The 22,812-nt window shown below is 36.8% G+C and overlaps 1 protein-coding gene and 1 long non-coding RNA gene across 11 annotated transcripts in view; one reads left to right on the top strand and one right to left on the bottom strand.

The window, feature by feature from the left end:
* Nucleotides 1-22,812, top strand: part of LOC121737102 (transient receptor potential cation channel trpm) — a 282,713-nt gene that overhangs the window by 134,693 nt on the left and 125,208 nt on the right. For all 10 annotated transcript variants that reach the window (XM_042128652.1, XM_042128650.1, XM_042128657.1 and 7 more), the window contains exon 2: nucleotides 10,565-10,647. In XM_042128652.1, the coding sequence (XP_041984586.1) occupies nucleotides 10,565-10,647 (83 nt within the window). The remainder of the gene's footprint in view (nucleotides 1-10,564; nucleotides 10,648-22,812) is intronic.
* On the bottom strand, nucleotides 18,174-22,175 carry LOC121737111. Its single transcript, XR_006037100.1, has 3 exons — nucleotides 22,090-22,175; nucleotides 20,661-20,750; nucleotides 18,174-18,221 (listed from the first exon to the last, which is right to left on the bottom strand). It is a non-coding gene; the product is annotated as an uncharacterized LOC121737111 (long non-coding RNA).

A 22,812-nucleotide genomic window follows, 5' to 3' on the forward strand; every position in this document is an offset into this window, starting at 1 on the left:
CTACATAGGTCTCCCATTTGCCTAGGATTTAGGAATCAACTTCACTGATAGTACAATATAAATTATTCTGTCTATATTATATTGCCACCCATAGACTTAATATATATTGTCGTAGCATTATAGGTTTATGTTGCCACCATAATGTATGGGCTGACACTGTGGTTATTATGTACGGAATTTGGCTGGACGCCAAAATATCTTAACATAATAAACATTGTTGGATTATGTTGATGTCTTCTACATAATAACTTGTCCGTCTGTCTGTGCGTTCTATTTATATCTTACTCGCAAAGCTATTAAAGTTGAAACTATCCAGAAAAGTCATCTTAAAAAAAGTGAGGCCCAATTCTTGTCCCTCGAGTTTCCATTCATAGCTTAAGGCGAGGATAAACCCCAATTTATTATTCCGTGACTCCCGGTTTACCTAGTTCCAATATAATAACGAAGTGTTAAAAAATATGAGATATAAAGCACAATATTCAAAATACCTTAAACCATAAACATTTTAATAAAACGTAATACTTTGGCTGTAATTAATTTACAAACTTACCTCCGAAAAAACTCTATTTCATCGAAATATAAGTATTAACTAGGATAATTGTACATTTTATTCGAATAAATTGTTAGCAAATCTATATTAAAAATTATTTAACTGAACAATTTTGTTTCTTAATATTTATTTCCAAAGATATTTAAAAAAAACATGAAAAATAGAGAAGATCCGCCCGAGAACCTACAGTTTTATGCTAAGATAAAATGAATCTTATTGCGATGCGTATACGCTTGGTCTTTGGTTGTGTGCAAGGTTATCGTTTTTGACTGAGATTAATCCCCACCTTAAACTTATTTGTTATCTGCACCGCAGTCTTCGCAGCCATAGCAGCTATAGAAAGAGTTTCGTTCTACGGAAGAATGGAGAAAGCTGTCACTTTCTCCTTTTTAGAGAAATCTTTCATATTACTGTGGCGTTTTGTCCTTATGGTCTAATATAAGAAAAAAAACAAAACGACTACAATTAAAAGATTTATTAAAATAATAATAATAACGGTGTGGATTCTAAGGGCCTGATCTGGTTTTGTGGTTATTGTACTCTCCTGGTTTAACGGGGGGACAAGGGCACCGGCGGAAACAGGAACCGTGTAGAAGTCCAGCCTGCGATGACACTGAAGTGGCCCTGGTGAGCGACCTGGACGCCAGCCTCCTCCAGCAGTAGATTAAGGGGCTAGGAGACAAACTCTTCAGCCTCAACCCCAAAGGTCGAACCCCTATCGGGGTGCAAGACGACACTTAATGATCAAAATATTAAATCCGAAGTCTATAATTAATGTTACTAGGACTTGTTTATTAAAAATCAAATACTGATTTAGCTGTTAACATTTAAATGCGGTGATAGAACGTAACGACTTCACGAACAAAAATTACATTTTTTAGAAATTTATAACTGAAGTATTATAATAATTAAGGACCATGTACGTGCAACGTTACATTACCTTTTCCCTAAAATCTGTCATTATTTCTATTCTTTCACATTTCTACCGTGGTCATGTTGCAGAAAATGATCCGTGTGTGTGTACTGTGTATCATTATTCATTATTCATTACACAATATTTTCACAACCATATACAATAATTGATTCATAGGCGGACCTACGTTGTAGGAACGAAGTTCCGTATCGCGCGTTCGGCGTAAAGGCTAGATAGGCAGAACGATATAATATTTTGACCTTGACATTTTTTTATTAGTACCTGCATGGTAGGAGCAGAGGGCGTGGATAGTATTCCTATGCGTCAACTAGATGGCGTTTTTTGAGAATAAACCGACGCGTTGTTAGTATTCCTGGGCGTCAATAATTGGCGTTTTTTAAATAATTTTTTTGAGTGTATATTATGTATACAAGTTTTTGTTGTTTACATAAGAAATAACTTCGTTCCATACGGGTGTCCCTTGACACCTCTCAAGTTTTTTTAATTGCATTTTGTCAAGTCAATGTTAGTTGTAGCTGGGACCATAGCCCGACAAAATCAAGAAGGTCCATCTGCCTAATTTCCTCCGATAACACAGAAATAATTAGTATGGATAGAGGCGCGCGTAGATTGAAAAAATAAACACCACCATTACATAAGATTTGATTCAGATAAATTCACAAGGTCAACAACAACAGAAACATAAAAACAGCCTATAACAAATAGAATTAAGTTATTTTTATGGTGGTGCCAAATGGTACTTATAGTTTTGTTTCAGACGTCTAGACGCCATTTTATGTCCTTCGAGAGGTGTATGCTTTATGTTAATCAAACATTCGTATTCAAGCTTGTACATTTTTGACGAAGACTTAAAATAAGACGTCACGAATAAGTGAATACGTGTGCAGGTGAACAACTTTACAACTTTATTTTTATTTTTATTTCATATCAAGACAGGGTACATGAAACGAAAACCATAATATGTACCATGAGTTTTTACGAATTATAACTATCAGGAACTATCTAAGAAGTTAAGGTGCATCTATGTCATTTAATCGGGTTTAAGCCCAGCAGATGACTAACATTTAAAGGAATAAGCCGACCAAAAAACGTAGGTCTGCGAATGAAGGAATCAATCGCGCATATACTTATTAAAAAACCGCGCGTGCGGAGTGCGAAATTTGGTAGATTTTAATGTTTACGTTAATAAAATATATGAATGAGCACGAATGAGGTTATCTATTTAAAATGATGCTTAAAAACTTTAAAGTTAAAAAAGCTCGTAATCTGATAGAAAGTTCGCACTAAAGTGTCCCCAACAAACCCTCAACCCTTTGTAGCCTTAAATCTGATCAGATATGGACTTTAATTTAATTATGACCGGGCCAAAGTTGGCTCTCGATTATTTCATTTATTTCAATCGTAATTTCAGGCACTTCGCTTATCCCTTTGACGGTGACTTAAAATGACTATAATCCTACTAAGCGCCTCCGTGGTCTAGTGGTATAGAGCGCGGCTCTTGACTCGGAGGTCGTGGGTTCGATTCCCGCGTTGGAAACATGTTATTTCCAAGTTTGGTTAGGACAATACAGGCTGATCACCTGATTCTCTGACAAGTAAGATGATCCATAGTCCATACGTCGGATGGGCATGTAAAAAGTCGGTCCTGCGCCTGATCTCTCGCCGGTCGTGTCGGTCTTCCGTCCCACTGGGTTATGCGAGTAAAGGAATAGAGAGTGCTCTTGTGTACTGCGCACACATTTGGGCACTATAAAAGTACTCCTGCGTAGCTGGCCTAGTTTCAATGAAACCGGCCACCGTCACCGAAACCGGTGTGGGAGCATTATTATATTAATCCCTACTAATATTATAAATACGAAAGTGTGTCTGTCTGTCTTTGTTACCTCTTCACGCTAAAACCGCTGAACCGATTTTGTTGTATTATTGTTTGTTTGTTCTATAATTTAAGTACTCTCTGTTATGAAAATATGCTGGCGTCAGGCGTGCGTCGACGCGTGCATTCACTCTTCGACGCTTCCATATTTTCATAGCTCAGGCAATTTCCATACACTGTTGGTCTAAAAAAATAGCTGCGTGGCCAGACCTAGGATTATTTAAAATAGCTAGGCCATATTATAAACTTAAAAATACTTATATGGACTTAAAACCCACCCTGTAACTAGAATTTTTTATCATTTAATATTATGAGTTATCTACGAAACCTTAAATTACTGCTAAAACGTATACTGTTACAGTGTTAAATTCATAGAATTAGTTTAAGGTATAAATAACCTAGCTATTGGAAATATTCTTAGTTCTGACCGCACATTTATTTATTTTTAGACCAGAATGCCTCATGTCCTTTGTAATTAATAGAACAATAGAGATGGTTATGAATTATGATAGTTTAAGCAAAAAATTGACCCGTAACTTCGACGACTCTACCTCAGTGTAAGTTGAGCATAAGTGGGTTAATATTCTACGTTCAAAGTTCAAACCTTTATAGATTCTTCATAGCTGTATTTCATTACTTACATGCTCCGGCAATTTGCATTTTGCAATTGCAAAGGCTATAAAAGGCGGTGCAATATATCGAGCACACTGTAGAGCCTGTACTCTTTAGAGCAATGGTTTTCAAACTGTGGAACCAGACCCCTGGAGGTCGTGATGAGTAGCTGGGAAGCCAGCTACGAAATTATAGAAGAACGATTTCAGCAAATTGTATTAATCCATCTTTAAAACAATGAAATGCCATACTTTTACTGACGAATTTATTGTATGCGAAATCAGGTTAATTGATTGTATGTAATGAATTAATGACTTAGATAGTTATAGTCAGATAATTTAAATATTAGTTGGTCGCTGTTAAGCATTTTGTGTACACTACTAACCCGCAAAAAAGTGTTGAATTGTGAACAATGAAATGCCTTACTTTTACTGACGAATTTATTGTAAGCGAAATCAGGGGAATTGATTGTATGTAATGAATTAATGACTTAGATAGTTATAGTCAGATAATTTCAATATTAGTTGGTCGCTGTTAAGCATTTTGTGTACACTACTAACCCGCAATTAAGAAATTTAAAAAAACCCCCGCCAAAACAACTTTAAAAAGTAATGACATAATATTTACTGCCTTTAAGTTTAAATGATTCCTAACTTGTGTAAAGTAATATTTTAGTCCATAATTGTTGTCACGGTGTGTCGGGGACCGCCAAGTAAACTACAACCTACTCGTACAACCGCCAAGTCGCTGATTACCTATCTCGATTCAGATCCCTGTGAATTGATCCTTAAACTTGTTAAGTGAAATTAAACATCTACATTAGCGGTCCCCCGACACACCTTGACAACAATTATGGTCTTAAATAATTATTACTTTGCACAAGTTAGGAATCATTTGAACTTGAAGGCAGTAAATATTATTTCATTACTTTTTAAAGTTGTTTTGGCGGGGGTTTTTTTAAATTTCTTAATTTAATTTTATTTCATACTTTTTAAACTTGTGTTGGTTATAGTGCAGAATAATTCCTATCAACAGAATTATATTCTCATGATTACCATCTATCAATGTCCTTTTCGATGAGGCCGTTAAAATGAGCCCAAACATGAAACCTCCACTTTGGGTTCATACGAAGCTCGGTTCCTATAGAATCCAGGTGATGCTGCAGCAGCAGCATGTAAATATTTACTGTTTATACTTTATCTACTTCTTACTGGTTGTCACAATTAAAATGAGCCCAAACACGAAACCTCTGCTCTTAGTTGGCGAGGAGTTGGATATCCTATTGATTACCAGGTGATGCTGCAGCACCAGGTCAACTTTCCATTATTATGTATATACGTATATTGTATATTCACAAATATCACGAACTAGAAGGAAATATAAAACCTATCAAACGACTACAAGTTGCTAACGGCCTTTCATGAACCAGATAAACCCTGATTGTCCAGGACTGAGCAGGCTGATGATGATGAATTATAGCTAAGAACACTCTCGATCATGTCAGCTTTCAAACAAAAAAAACTAGATCAAAATCGGTCCACCCGTTTGGATGCTACGAAGCCACGGACAGATACACACACAGACAAACAGACAGACAGACAGACAGACAGACACGTCAAACTTATAACACCCCTCTTTTTTGTCGGGGGTTAAAAAAGTGTTGAATTATGAATGCAGTTCTTTTCAAAATTATCTTAAGAACATGACTGCATTCATAACTCAACACTTACGTATTTTTTTGTGGGATAGTACACAAAATATGCTTAAAAGCGTCCAGTTGTGATCTGTCCATGCGCTCGACATAACCAAGTTAGGCAGGTCTGAAATCTGCCTATTATTCAATTTCTTTGTTAGTATTTTGTCATTTATTAAAAAGTAACGAGGGGTAGTCAAATTTCTGTACATAAAGGGGTCAAGTGACGCAACAGGTTGACAAACACTGGATTGTACAGCCTGCCGCCTGGCGCAGATCCAGCGCTTAGATGTTCGTTAGGACTGAATTTATCATCCGTGACGTTTGAATACGTGCACGGTGCAACATATTATGACATAGTAGGTATATGTACTTATATAAAATACATAAACCTTCTGCTTGATTCGTTTTATAAAATAACTACCGTCTAATGCAGTCGGGTAAGATTATTGCTTAAAGCAATTTGGCTTTCTATAACTTAAATTCCTTGTCGGTACCAGTATGGTGTAAATGTTTTTCAAGCTTTTTTCATAGATTTTAAAAGTATAAGTACCTTATTATTCTTGCACACAAATTACATGCTAAATAAACTCTCGCGACCGTACAATGAACAGAGGATTAAAAAGGACACACGGAATACGATTTGTGTAAAATCTCATTTCATAATTTTACATTTACCCCTGTCAACACTAAGTGTTGAAATTTCCACGTGTAGGGGCCGTCCATTATTCACGTCAAGTTTTTAGGCAACTCTTAAGACTTTTCTGATGATATTTAAATGTAAGATTTTTTCTACTCTTTTTAAGCCATGTTATTTATTAATAGACAGACTTTATTTAGTCGCATTATGGCAAATATGGCGAATGTTAAGCAAAAGTCGGAGCAGAGGTCGCTACTAACACATACAGCTACGAATAATAAAAACTAAAGAAGAGTAACTCCGTCAAAAAACATGCTCCAAAATACTTGTCAAAAAAGTGTACCTTGGTACACATTTCAATACATTTGCAATATTTAGGTGACCTTGAGCGGTATAAAGGCTGACGTTACATGACAGTTCGAATGGAACGTAATTTAAAACGGTAATAGTATGGGAGTTATGTTTCCTTAGTTTTTATTATTCGTAGACATACAGTAAATAATCCGACCCAAATCCGACATGCTGCACACGTCAAATAGAATAGTGACAGAAACGTTGTCAAACTTCGATCGAATTTTTTATATACTGTCTGTGTTAGTGCTGCCGTCTAGCGTGAAAACATTGCAGTAAAATATCCCATTTATTTAATATCACATACCTACTAAATTGTCTCCAAGCTCCCTTTCCAGTATGACATTTGGATGTTTCAGAAACTCTACCTCCCTCTTTAGTCCTCACGTGATTAATGGACAGCCCCTTAAATTGTGATACCACACTAAATTATAATTATACAAAGTCTGTATAATATTTCTGAATTATACAGAACCATTCGTATGCAAAATACTTTCGGTGGTTTCGCAGTTCCGTTTTGAACCCTATGGTGAAGAGGGCTTAATAAAATAAATTAAATTATAGTGGTTTATTCTGTATGCACACTTTTTCGTCGAAAACGGAATTTTCGACGTTAGCGTTTGTATTTTCAGAGGAATTGTGTATTTTTCATAATCATATGATGTATCTGTATAAAAGTGTTTGTCTCAGTCATCTGAATGAATCTGCTATTTGATTTAATGTCTAGCGAATTCATTGAATGGAAGCATTTGATCTACAGTCAAAGACTTGACGAGTTGGTATTTAGTTTAGACGTTAAAAGTTACAGTCAACGACTTGACGAGTTATAAGAAAATTATGTAGATCCTTAATCTACCTATTTAGAATCATTTTCTCTGATGGTACGTACCATGGATATAATGTAAAACCCTTAACTTTAGTAAAATCATAGAGAAAATATACACGTCATGTATGTCTGGTCTCTGGTAAAATTAAACTGATGATGATGATGATGCATCAAGGACGTGTGGTGTCGTGTTCGATGGATCTCGATGACCCCTCAGGGAATACTTCAACCCGATACCTAGTGCATGGACCACATAGACATATCCATACAAATTTTAAGTATAAATTAAAAAATGTGTCTGTTTGTCTGTCTGTTACCACTTCCGAACCGCTGAACCGATTTTGCTGATTTGGTATGGAGATACTTTGAGTCCCAGGAAAGGACATAGGATACTTTATATCCTGGAAAAATGTACGGTTCCCGCGCGATAAACTAATTTTGGTGCGACAGAGTTGCGGGCATCACATAGTTTATTATATTCTTCGAATATGTGGGGAAAAGACAAAGGGTCAAAACGCTAAAAAAAGCCATGTCTTTTATCACTTTAAATTATTTAGAATTTCAAGTAAAATTATTGCTCTACTAGCTATCCCGTTGAACTTCGTGTCACTTTAAAACCTTCCCTGGATTTCTACGAATATTTTAAGACTAAGATCAGCCCAATCCGTTCCGCCGTTTTCGAGTTTTACCGTTACTAACACATTTGAAAATCCATTTTTATATATATAGATTACGAAATCTCCAAATTTTTAAATATGTAATTTTTATTTTATAGAAATCCTCTTTATAATCCGCCTTTGAACTATAATTTTGATTGTCTAACGAACGTCAAAATAACCAATCAACAACGCTGTAGAACAGATAAACTCTCGTCAAAAACCCCCTTTAACCGGCCATCGCTGGTGCACATTTAAGTCTAGACTAAGGTAAAGTGGACGGAAATCGTTAAAGCGGTCACTTTACTTACCTAATGGTGCTTCCGGCACACGCGAACTTTTTAAACATTAAAAGCTCTGTTGTGATAACATTAATTTTATTTTCATTTTTAATACGAAACCTCGTTTGCGTCGCGTGTTATAATAACGCAATATAAACGTATACAGTAGACTATATTCACGTTAATCCGGAATTAGACACAAGCAATCAGCGATCCATATAGTCGCGCACAGCTTTATGATCGCTCGCTGATACTGGAGGGAACAATAAATGAGACAAGTCAAACCGTCAAGCTGCCGCCTGTGGCTTTACTTAGATGACGCGGCGGCGCCAGCCTCATATCGGCTGTTGCTTTCTGTAGCCCCGAGACTGGACATTTCAATAACTAATGTTTTTTTTTATTGATATTGTTAAATATGCTATTTATTATCCATATTTATTATTTATACATATAAGTCATTACACTTCCATTACCACTCATATTTAATAGTTTTTTTTTTAATACTTATTCTAAGATTATGAATTATTATATTTATGTAATTTTTTATCTAGTTTATGTAATATATTATATGAGTATTATTATTATGCTGTGTGTTGTGTGTCTGTCAAACGCCTGGCAATGACGAGGATCCACATAATATCAGGGATCGTGGTACAGTATCCTGTGCCATGTTCATTTACCTGAGTGGAGTCCTATTCGACAACTTTTCGCACTGCACTGCTTTTCACCAAGGCACTCAATCCGCGCCGCAATACAAAGATATATAAATTAATTGTGCGTAAAATGTACAAGGTATGAGCCGCACCGTTGTAATTAAGTGTTCTCAATAGTTTTTTTTTTCTGTTACCTTATATTATGTGGTTAGGCTTAGTATGTATTTTCGTTGTTTTGTTTGTGCGTTTTTTGTTCTTGTTGTTGTTGTGTAATTTGTTGAATAAATGTCTATTATTATTATTATTAGACAATGAACAATAACGACTCGACTGATGCCAATGTCATGCCCCCGTGCATGATTCCCACTGGGCCGAAATTTTCATTCTTCGCCACAGCAAAGAAACTTAAAATTAACACTGTGCCTTCGTCTATTTTTTCTGAACAATCGTAAAATTATGTGAAGATATAGTTTAAAGTACCCAGCAAAACAATGGAATATCGCGCGTAAAACTTATTTTTGAGTTGCGCGAGGGACACGTCTAAGTTAGCCTACTGTGTGATATTAATATTGTAGTAATTACCTGTTATGGACAATGAATATAATGTAGGGCATAAGTATGGGTTTTTCCCTTGGGTATCATGTAATCGATTTGTGTATTCGGTTATTAGAGAATGATGGTTATTTGTTTCATATTAGTGCTTTCTGTCTAAAAAATTCAAGCCGATGATCTTTTGCTGGATAAAAAACTCAAGTGCGGAAGTAAAACGAATAAATTAAGTTTTTACTTACTTTTGTCCATCCAATTTTCCCTTACGCCATGGCATTACACCGTAGCAAATTATGTCATTATACCGTTGTATATTTAGCCATGACATAAGTAGCCGGGTTCACGGGTAGGCCAGGCCATTTACTCACGGAGATAACTTCCTAATCATCACGGTAGATAAGCCCCATATACTTATGACCCGGAAGGGAACTATCAGCTTTTTCAATATTGCATAACAGCTGTTATCATTTCCAGTAAATGTGTTCCTGAAATTAGGCGTGTTTTTGTTTATGTTGTGTATTGTTAAAGAAATTGACGATATACAATGGAAATTGCTAAATAGCACCGGTGAATTCTGCCCTACTGCTCGAGCCTCGAGTGCTATTTTATATAGTAATAATTTACTTAGTTTTTCTTCTCCATACAAAACTGATAAAAATTGTAACATCTAGTATATTTGGTCGCTGTTAAGCATTTGTGTACTAACCGACAATTTTTGGTTCCTGATTGATGCATACATAACTCAATACGTAATTTTTGTGGGATGATACACAAATGCCAAACAGCGGCCATTTAATTTAATAAATAAAAAAATAATTAAAAAATGTTTTATTTCTGAGTAAATTTGAATCAAATTTTTTTCAGAATGTCTACCTGATGCCTACCACCGGTTCGGGTTTAATGTAATCGGGTTACAGTTTCTAATAGAGTTCTGTTATTGTTACAGAAGACCACACGAAGCTGGATAGAGAGCACGTTCCAGAAGCGGGAGTGTCGGTGCTTCGTGCCCAGCGCCAAGGACGAGCATGTGTGAGTAGCTGGACACGCGTTACTTATTCATAAATCATAATATTAAACGTCTCATTACACCAGAGTAAACAGAACTAATGAGTAGGTCGACTCAGAAGAAATCTCGAAATTCATATTAAGTTTGCCGTAGTATTTTCGCATTATATACATGACTAGTAGATTGGACTGTACTAGTCATTGGAAAAAGCACAAAAACACCATATTTATTAATGTTGATTTAAGAACTGACTGTTTTTCTTTAAAAACAGGCGTTCTTTTACTTTAAAAACAGGAAATTTTTAAAGCAACATTAATAAATATTGTGTTTTTGTGCTTTTTCCAATGACTGGTACTGTCCAATCTACTAGTCATTTACCTTAGTATGTATGAACTTGTCATAAAATCTCTTGGGCTTATACCAATTGTATCTGGCTGATTTTGGTATCATTAAAAAGTTTTAATTTTACAGAAGACAATTCCAAATTCAAATTAGGTAAATGTGAGATTTCCATATTTTGTTATAAATTATTATTAAAAGCTTTTATTTAACTTGCTCTGTATGTATGTAAGTATGTATGTTCAGGGGAAATTTTGGAACTCAATTTTAAAGTAGATATATTTAACCGATTGAGCTAAAATTTTGCATGCACGTTTAGTTTGGATGACAATACACGATATTGTATGTGATATCACTCTAAATCCAATATGGCCGACCATCCAAGATGGCGAAGTAGTTATTTTCTATGTAGTCCTACAATATGGATATTAAATGAAAGGGCTTTTTGAGAGTAACTCGAAAACGAATGTAATGTCATTTTACATCTAATATGGCGGCTCATGCAAGATAGAAGAATAGTTATTTTTAATGCACTTCTGCAATATGGGTATCAAATGAAATGGCTCATTGAGAGTAACTCGAAAACGAATGTAATGTCATTCTACATCCAGGGTTGTCATCCGTCCGGATTTCCCCGGATTTGTCCTAGTTTGAAGGGCGTCCGGGGTGCGTCCGGCCGGTTTTTTGAAAAGGGTCCGGGTGAAATCCAAACACTTTTGATGAGAGAAATTTAACTTTTAAGTCATGCAGCAATAAACGAAAGATAAAAACTCGCTAGGCATACACATAGGCGGTTTCTTGCACGGACTTGAGTTAGTCAGATTTTTACAAATTCTTGTTGCAAAAGCAAAAATTGGCAAAACGTTATCGTAAATACTGTTTAAGAGGTGTCCGGGGAAATAGCCACATTTCGGCCAAATGTCCGGGAATTTTGTCGTGCTTGACCGGCGAAGGGAATTTGGGTGATGGCAACCCTATCTACATCCAATATGGCGGCTCATCCGAGTTCCGAGATAGGTACGGGGATAGTTATTTTAAAAGGGCTCATTGAGAGTAACTCGGAGACGAATGTAATGTTTCTACATCCAATATGGCAATCCAAGATACGGGAATAGTAATTATTTTTATGGCACTTCTGCAATATGGATATCAAATTTTCATCGACGACAACACACCTTGGGAATAGGGTGGTTCTTACAGGCTACTAGAATATTTTTCATAATTCCTATTGTAAATAGCTCTTAGTGATAATATTGTTATATAACACAGTCAAATTAACTAGACGCATGGTGATGACGTCATTACGAAGCTTGCATATACATTCCAGTGGTGCGTCAGGTTAATGTGACCGTGTTGTACTGTATATGTTTTAAATTGTAATTTTCCATCTTTTTAGTAAAAGATGGCCCCGTGCGAGTTTCTTACGCCGGTTCTTCTCGCCGGGTTAGTTCCCGAACCGGTGGTAGGCACCGTAGTATCGACGTTCGGTAAAGTTTTTGTAAAAAATTACTCCGAATAAAAATATTTTTGATTTGATTTGAAATAAAAGGGCTCATTAAGAGTAAATTGAAAAGTAAATCGGGTCGTGACATGAAGTGTCGTGCCGTGTCGTGTCGTGCCGTGTCATGACGTGTCGTGACGTGACGTGTCGTGTCGTGTCGTGTCGGGTCGGGTCAGGTCGGGTTGGGTCGTGACATGTCCTTTCGTGACGTGACGTGTCGTGTTGGGTCGTGTTGGGTTGGGTCGGATCGTGACATGTCGTATCGTGTTATGTCAAGTCAAATCCAGCCGGGTTTTAGAAAATGCCCGGTCCGGTCACATTTGTTAAGTGAAATTTATTAAACTTTTTAATCGGGACTTAACGCGACTTATTTAAGTAGTAATGCTACTACGAGTACATACTTTTTCTCGACGTTTCGGCCGTGTTGCAACGGCCGTGGTCACGAGGGGACCACGGCCGTTGCAACACGGCCGAAACGTTCACAGATTTCTGAAATTTTCACAGATTGTTTATTTCTGTTGCCGCTATAACAACAAACACTAAAAAACTAAATAAAATTAATATTCCAGTGGGCTCCCATACAACAAACGCGTTTTTTTGGCCTCTTTTGCTCTATATCTATTGATATGCCATTATTATGGCAACAGGTAGACCGTACTTGATTTTTTCTCAAAGTCCTATATTATATGTGTACTTTAATACGGTATTTAATAAAAATATTAAAATAAAATAAAATATTAAGGGGGGCTCCCATACAAAAAACACTCGCACTTGGACCGATTTTTTGCTTTGAGCGGAGCTTGAACCTTTATAATGTTACGTGCTAGGGTTCGAGGATTTGAAGAGAAAGACCTGGTGACCCTCTGGAAGACTTTATTAAAACTGCACTAAACACTAGGTCACAACACTTAGCACTAAGTCCTAACACTAATCACTAGGTCCAATCAATAAGCACTATCACTGTCCTAGGTCGTAGCCAAGTCGCAGGTTTCACTGGTTCACTCACTATTGATCACTTGATGTCGCCTCGAAGATCGCTCAGATTGAACTGACTTGCCGGGCCTGCCTGCGGCTCTTTTTATATGGCGAGACGAATTCCAGAAAGTTCCCGATTCACGTAAACAAGTAAACAACCGTGGGAACTTTCTAGGAGGCTCGGGCATGTACCACAATAAAACTGCCGTCCTTACGATAAGTGCAGTAAGTTGAATTAATTTCGGACCTTATGGACTCAGTCACAAGGTCTAAATTAAAACACGTAAACACGCTAACAAATAAACGGTAAACACGTAAACAAACATTGGACCTTTCTAGAAGGTTCGAGTATGTACTTGCGCACCTCATGCCATCTAGTATTGAGTAGGGGATTTATGTTGCCTGTGCTCCCTCGGTGAGCTTCGCTGGTTTGTCGCTAGATGGCACCACGTGTCCGTATACCATGTACCGTAACAATAATATTGTTACAATCATTTTTGGCGATATTAGAGATGAGTAAGAGCCCCCACAGGCTAAAAAAACTAAAAGTCTGCAGTCTGTGCTGCAGACTTTTAGTTCGCCAATAGTTTTGTCGAAAGTTGAATCAATAAACTATTTGTATCCGCTGATTAAGTCTGTACTCTCAGTGTCAGACAGATAGTATTATGACAGAAGATGATGCAGTTTCTCATAATACTGTCTTTCCATTTTTAGCAAAATAATAAAATAAAACCATATCTACAGTATTTTAAAATGTGCAGTGTCGAAATATTAGCGAAGTTGTCGTAACACAAGAGTGATACAAGTTGTCCGCCAACTTCCGAAGTCGCGCCATGTTACAAAACTGCCACGTGCCAAATTAAATTTCACATTTTCCGCAGAAGTTTGTTTGTTACAATGACGTTTATTGTTTTTACTCGACTACGACGAAGCCAAAAAGGGTAAATTTTTGGCAGCACTTTGTGTGTATTTTCAATTTTGTTTCAACATTGTGCTGAAACCTCAAAACTTAATTAATAATTGTGGTTTGTAAAGAAAAAGCTTCGTTTAGGAGGAAAAAAAATATTTTAATTATTACAACATTTTTTACACAGTAAATTTTATACAACAGTTTAATATTTACCTAAAAGAGTTCGCGTTATTTTTCTGTGCTCTTTTTGGTATCTTCTCCTGGTTTTTTCTGTAACAGACAAGTTTTTAAGACCAAATTGGAGTTTAAAATAAAAAAAATAAGACAAAGCATCCATAATATTGCTTCTATTGCTCTGGACGTTCATCGCGGCCATTTTTCGCTCGAAAAAGTAGCCTATGTCTTTTCCCGTTGTCTCATCATCATCATATCAGCCTCTCGTTCACTGCTGGACATAGGCCTCTCTCAATGAATGCCAAGATGACCGATCTCCTGGTACTCGCAACCAACATGGACCCGCATCTTAACGGAGATCGTCGTCCCCGTCGTCGATTTCTCGTTGTCTACTATCATTATATCTGAATCGATTATAATAACATAAAAATCTATCCAGTAGTTCGTGAGATATATGAGATTCGTGAGTAACAAACAAATTCTTCACCTTACAAATTATAATTAGTGTAGATGCTAATTAGAGCAAAAGACTGAACTGTTGCAAGTGTCAATGGGCGACGCGACGGTAGTTGCTTTCCATCAGGTGACCCGTTTGCTCGTTTGCCCAATTATTTCATAAAAAAACTCTCTTTTCATCTGTCTCTTTATTTATCTCTCTTTTTCAAATCAAATCAAATCAAATCATTTATTTCGGGCATCAGAGGCCCATATAACAAATACCTTAAATCTGACAATTATATCAATTATTATATAGGTAATAAATACCTTAAACTAACATACATATTTTATATATATTCTTAAAAAATTACACTGTCACGTTTTGCCGGCGACGTGACTCACTTCGTTCCGGAGTCTCCCTCGGAACCTCCGACATCAGTCGGCCAGAATTCCTCCGCTTCAAAGAAGATGATTTTTCTCTACCTCTCTCTTAACCCTCCTTCTCACGGGCGCCATGTCACAGTAAACATCCCAGAACCTGGTGACGTGGGAGGTGGACAGCCTCCGCCGCAGAGCTGGTGCCAGGCTCCAGGTGTTTCGGTTGGAGTAGCAGACCATGCCTGGAACAAAATTAGATCAGTCCAGCCAGTGTCAGAACATAAAATGAAACCAGTAGATCATTTTCTGCATACTTAAGCGTCCGAAATGGGTGCACGCACGTTAAGCTTTTCTTTTTAACTGAGTCTCTTTTTAGCAGAGTAGACAGAACTAAGGAGTTTTTATAGTGAGCCCTTTTGACAACGTGAGTCCTTAATAATTTAGTCTGGATAGTTATTTATTTATTTTATTTATTTATTTAACAGTTTATTGCACACAAAAACATTTAACAAATTATACAGATGAAGAAAAACGACACAAAAGGTACTGCTTATCTCTAAAGAAATTTCTTCCAGCAGCCCTAAGAAGAGAAATTTGAACACAAACAACAGATAGGGCGTGCAAAAAAAGAAACGAATAATATAAATTATAACTATGTAAGTAATACTAAATTATTATTATACATATTATGTTCAACAAAAAAACAAAATAACTAATACTATACTTACTAATAATAATAACAAACTATAATATTAGAATACATACTATGCTATAAACTATAAATATTTACTAAAATAAATACATACTATATGTATATTTAATAATTATAGTTGGATTCGGTATTGAGGTAGTGCTCCTTTAAGCGTCTTTTAAAGACAGTGATTGTAGGACTATCACGGATGGCGTGGGGGAGGGAATTCCACAATCTGACTGCATGAACAGTAAAGGAGTAGGAAAAGAAGTTGGAGCGATGGGAGGGGAGGGAAAGGTTTGTTCTAACATTAGGTCTACAAGGGACGTCTAAGGATCGTGAAAAATTAAAACGCTCTACGAGGTAAGAGGGGGACAAAGGGTTATAAAGGATATTATAAAGGAGGGAGAGAATATGGATATTTCGCCGAAGGCGAATCGGAAGCCATCTTAGCTGTGACCGAAAAGCAGAGACATGGTCATACTTTTTAAGACCAAAGACAAAACGAATGCAAAGATTTTGCAAACGTTCTAACTTTGTCAGCAATTCTTCGGTTACATCTAGGTAGCAGGAGTCAGCATAATCGAGGATAGGGAAAATGAGTGACTGGACTAGGGAAATTTTAGTTTTGAAAGGAAATTGCACGAATTTGATTAAAAAAAGACGATTTTTTACTTTTATGCCTAACAATAATAACAGTTGTATTAACCTAGGTGTAAAATGAACCAACAAAAATCCTTGAGCTAGAAATTTCGTTATTAAAAAAAAAACAGGAAATTGGCCACCAAATTGTGTGTAAGAATTAAAATATTTATGAAAGCTGAGTTGATTACGATAAAAACGGGGTATTGTGCCCTTTGTTCTACCGCGGTAGGGCGGCGAAGGGCCGAAGGTAATAACTTCACAATAACAGAATTAAAAAACTTTACAAAAAAAAAAATAACGATAAGAAGTGTTTTTGAAAACAAAATGATTTAGATGGGTTTCACTTTAAAAAATATTATCTACGTAAATAAAAATGAAATCTGGATTTTGTTACTATCGCTAAAACTCGTGAATGGGGATTAGATTTGGCTAATTTTGGGCTTGAAATATGCTTGAAAGCCCATGGAAGGTTTATATTGATCGGAGGGAAGTGATAGAAATTATAAAGTGGAATAAGAGTAATAACAGTGTTTATTAAAGAAATTTTTGCTACTTACTTATATTATGCAAAAATGTAAACTCGACAACATTATATTATAGGCTTTTATTTATTTTGCCGTTGAATGTGATATGATAAAACTTGAATTGGTAGCATTATAGAATATAGCTCATACTGGATAATTACTTGTTTAGGGTGGGTTGCACCAGAGCCGTGTTTAAAGTTATGGTCAAAGGTATGGTTATAGTTAAGGCTAACTTTAATTTTAACCTCTTTGACCACAGAATTTGACAGATGACAGCTGGTCCGACAAGGCTTGAAATGAACGTGAGCAGGGGCGCTGCTGGTAAAGGCGAACTGTCAAAAATGGCGTTTTTGTATAATATGATAACAGCGTTAGTTCCTTTTTCGCCACATTCATTCAAAGCCTTGTCGAGCTCAACGTTATGGTTAAATATGGCGTCCATTTCTTACTTTAACTAAAGATTTGACATTTTGCATTGTAGTTATAGTTAAAGTTACAATTATAATAGTTAAAGTAAGTTGGTGCAACCCACCATCATAATTGTTGTAGCTCAGCTACGCCGTAGCACTGCTACAACTGAGGAGCTGGCGAACAGAACTGGATTAGTCCGCGAGAAAAAATTTACACAGTGGCTAAAAAACTAATATCAACTACTACTACTGAACTAATCCGGTTTTGTTTGAAAATTGACTTTTTAAAGTCTTTTTAACCAGTTTTGATTGAAAATGTTAACAGGGATTGACGCAGACGGGTCAAGAGAAGACGATTCGAAAAAAAAAAACTCTGGCACTCTGGTGGACTTGTCCGGTTTTGTTTTCCAGCTCAACTACGAGGCACAGTATTTCCAAAGAAAGAAAAAATTTAGGTTTCTGAGCGTTAAACGAGTTTCGTCGCGGAGAAGTTGCAGGCAACGTCTAGCATTATAATATAACTTTATACTTGCCAGTTATAACCGCAATTCTTAGTTTCTCTTCCAAATCCTGTAGGAGAGTCGTCTTGTCTGGGCACACTGGATAGTTGGCCTGAAATAATAAAAATAAAAACATCCCCACTCTATGTCTACCAAAATCTCATGGCAAATTTGTAAGTATGGGAGATTTTCAAAAAATATCCTTAATCATTGGATATTTTTTTTTTTATTTGCATGTATCAAACACATAATCAGCCGCTGTAAAGAAAAAAAAAAGTATCAAACGTTTTGCTCCAATTTCCCCAGTATTGGTAGCGTCAATTTCTTTTTTCCAGTTTTTGCCATTAGATTCTGGTAGACCTATAGTTTCTTTCATTCTTTGTTGTTATTTTTAAGCTTTACTACTAAATATTTATGTAATATTATTATAAACTGAATACCAATACTTTCTTCCGTGTGTGAAAGAGACAGGCGACTAAAGATCAACGACTGCATTTCTCTATGTCTTTTTGCGGGCTTTAGTACCAATTATTATTACTATTTGCTTTGTTTAAATGTTAAGGCGCTGATGGTGAAAAAAATCATTTGTAAACGATACATAAAAAATGGCTGATACTCGACCACCGGGGAATAAACTCGAAGCGATTCAGACTTTATGTGAAATCATAAAAAATGCCCGGAATTTTAATAAACCTAAATACTTTCCCCTTATAACCTGCCCGAATAACAGCCTAACAAAATATAGCCTATATCCTGAATACTTCGTGAATATTTAAACAGTAATTTTGTTTTTACGTCTCGACTCTCGATCATACGCGGCCTGCGTACTTTTGGCCATAAAAATATTTTGTAAGCTATGATATTCTATTATAAAAATAAAATAAAATTAGGAAATTAAAAAAAAAAACCCGCCGCCAAACAACTTTAAAAAGTAATGAAATAATATATTTTACTGACTTTAAGTTTAAATAATTCCTAAGTGTAAAGTGATATTTTAGTCCATAATTATTGTTGTCACGGTGTGTTGTGTTGTGGGACGCATTGTCTAATAGTATATTTAAAGATTCAATAAAAAAAAAACTATAATCCATTTTCAATTTGTCAACTTGTTGTCAACAGACTTCAAACATAAATAAAAGAGTTTTTTTTAAATGAAATAAGGGGGCAAACGAGCAAACGGGTCACCTGATGGAAATCAACTTCCGTCGCCCATGGACACTCGCAGCATCAGAAGAGCTGCAGGTGCGTTGCCGGCCTTTTAAGAGGGAATAGGGTAATAGGGGAAGGTAGGGATGAAAAGGGAACGGAATAAGGGAGGGTAGGGAAGGGAATAGGGTAGGGGATTGGGCCTCCGGTAAACTCACTCACTCGGCGAAACACAGCGCAAGCGCTGTTTCACGCCGGTTTTCTGTGAGGACGTGGTATTTCTCCGGTCGAGCCGGCCCATTCGTGCCGAAGCATGGCTCTCCCACGTCAAAATAATATAATTCGTTTTATAGTATAATTCGTTTGTATGTGTTTGCCACTCAAAAATCTGTCATTTCTCATGTGTGTGTGTTGTAGTGTGTGTAATGTTTTATTTGTTAAATAAATGTATGATAAAAGCATAATTTCAAAATAATATTAGTTCGATGCACTCCTTCATCATATAAACTATAACTGTGCAAAATTTCATGCGCCTACGTTTCCCCATTATTCGTGAAATAGGTTACAAAGTTTTTCGATCGCGTATTAATATTATGATTAAAGTAGACATATAACTAAGGCCTTCATACAAATTTCAAGTGCCTTGCTGTTGTCATTATTGATTACGAGCAAAAAAGGCCAAAAAAATAACTGAAAATTTCAGAAGTTTAGCTATAGCGGTTATTTACTTACAGCCTGGAGACAGACAGACAGACGGACAGACATCGAAGTCTCAGTAATAGGGTCCCGTTTTTACCATTTGGGTATGGAACCCTAAAAATCGATGCCTGGTTTCTTAGATTTTTTTAACAGGAGTTTAATAATTATTCTACAGCTATGGTGAATTTTTATTATTTTCACGTTAGCAAAAAAGTTTTAATGAACGTTGATCAAATCAAGAAACCCGACATAAAAGCGTTATTTCTATTTCGTAAATATTCGATTATAATATCCAATATTGCTATATTGCTCTCAGCAAATGCAGCATATTTACTTTATTACGACGTAATGAAACCGAACCTTTTTTGAAGAAGCTGATAACTGGTGATGAAAAGTGGATCACGTACGACAAGAACGTGCGAAAAAGATCGTGGTCAAAGGCCGGTTAGGCTTCACAGACTGTGGCGCAACCCGGGTTAACTCGCAACCAGGTGATGCTGTGTAAGTGGTGGGGTTGGAAGGGCATTATTCATTATGAGCTGTTAGCGCCAGGCAGAACCATCGATGGATCGAACAAGAAATGAAACTAAATAAATGTCAGATTAAAAACACATTTTGTTTGATATTGACCTTTACCATATAATGCATCCACACCGAAGGATCAGGCAATCTGTCTACTCATTTCCGTTAACGATGCAAAGCATACCATAATATAGTTGAGTATCATGTCGGTGGTGACTTCGGCTCTCCACATGGCGAGGGTTTTCAACGCCGCGGTGATCATTTCTGGAGACACCTAGTAACAAACAAAGTCTTACAGTCTAATTGTAAGAGACTAGCGGTGTGGGAGTTAATAAACCACTAGTATAATAACTCCCACACCGGTTTCGGGGACGTTGGCCGGTTCTACTGAAACCAGGCCAGTTACGCAGAAGTAATTTTATAGTCCCCAAGTGTGTGCGCAGTACACAAGAGCACTCTCTGTTCCTTTACTCTCATAACCCAGTGGGACGGAAGACCGACACGACTGGCGAGAGATCAGGCGCAGGACCGACTTTTACATGCCCATGCGACGCATGGATCATCTTACTTGTCAGACAATCAGGTGATGAGTCTTCATTGTCCTAATCAAACCTGGAAATAACATTTTTTTAACGCGGGAATCGAACCCACGACCTCCGAGTCAAGAGATACGCTATAAAGTCTAAATCACAGGACTACTAGAATACTTATATTATGTCAGTACCACAGTATAGCAATATTATAGGGATATGTCATATTGCTATACTGTGTCAGTACTGTCCGATACTGAGACGCATAGACAGACAAAGTCTATTATGCACATTCATATTCCCATACTATAATATTATAAATATGAAAATGTGTTTGTCTATGTCTATAACCTCTTCGCTCACAAACCGCTTAACCGATGTTGCTGAAATTTAGCACAGGAATTACTAACGCGGGGAAGGATATTATAGAATATTTTTGTCCCGGAAAATGAGCGGTTGCGACGCGATAAATAATTTCAATTTTCAGCGCAACGAATTAATATGGGCATAGTGGCAATCGATAGTGGACAGGCCATTTTAAAAACCTATAATACTTTCATTATTATCTATGTTATAACGACGCCCCATTACAATGTGGCTTTTAGGTGACGTGTTACCGTGACCCAGTTTTACAGTAATGTTTATTATGGTAATTACCATAATATTTTGTACAGGAATATGCGGAAATTGTAACATAATATACGCATTTTCGTAAGAACCTACTATTTTTCATGAATATTTAATTTTAAGTACTTACCTAAATAAAAACAAAGGTACCTAGCTCAAAATTGCATCGTTTCCATGGAATAAGACTAAGGGCCGGAAAGTGGCAACGCTCTTCTAATGTTGCGAGTGTCCATGGGCGACGGCAGTTGCTTTCGATCAGCTGGCCAAATCTGTATCGTACATTTGTGAGTTAATCACTGAGTACTAACTAACCCAGTTGTTAACTCACAAACGTACGATACAGAATCGGCCAGCAGGTGACCTGTTTGGTCGTTTGCCCCCTTATTTTATAAAAAAAAGCTAGGTAGTGGATAGTCGTATTGCGCACACACATGGGCACTTTAAAAGTGACTATACCTCACAATGTCTGTTTGCTGGCGCTTCGGCGACCGGCTCGTACGACTTTACAAGCAGTGGCGATAACAGCAACCTGCTCGACTCCCTCCTCGTGCTATCTGTGAAGAGAAGAATTTGAACTATGTTTGACTGATGGACTGACGAATGGTATTTAGACGGTCACTCAACTCTCTTCAGTTTTATGAAAATTTGCTCTTTTAGCGCTGCTACTTTCACAGTATATTCTGTATAAGGGACACATACATACCCTAACGTTTTATCAATTAGTTTTGTTGCAATGCAACCTGTAATCTGTATAGTATAACCATGAGTTATTTCAGAGCTTTAACTACTATAATTGTACAATATGTATAATGAAATAAATTATTTGAGATCAAAACAGTAGGCCTACCACGAAACAGTTTTGAGACTCGGACAATCGGGATGAGAATGCCGCGTCCTTTTTTTTTTTTTTTTTTTTATGAACTAAGGGGGCAAACGAGCAAACGGGTCACCTGATGGAAAGCAACTTCCGTCGCCCATGGACACTCGCAGCATCAGAAGAGCTGCATGTGCGTTGCCGGCCTTTTAAGAGGGAATAGGGTAATAGGGGAGGGTAGGGAAGGGAAGGGAAAGAAACACAGCACAAGCGCTGTTTCACGCCGGTTTTCTGTGAGTTCCTGCTCTAACAACGTCATTTCTCGTTTGTTAAAGTAGGACGCGGCATTCTCGTACGATTGTTTG

This window comes from Aricia agestis, chromosome 20, assembly GCF_905147365.1.
Source record: "Aricia agestis chromosome 20, ilAriAges1.1, whole genome shotgun sequence".
Classification (NCBI taxonomy): Eukaryota; Metazoa; Arthropoda; class Insecta; order Lepidoptera; family Lycaenidae; genus Aricia; species Aricia agestis.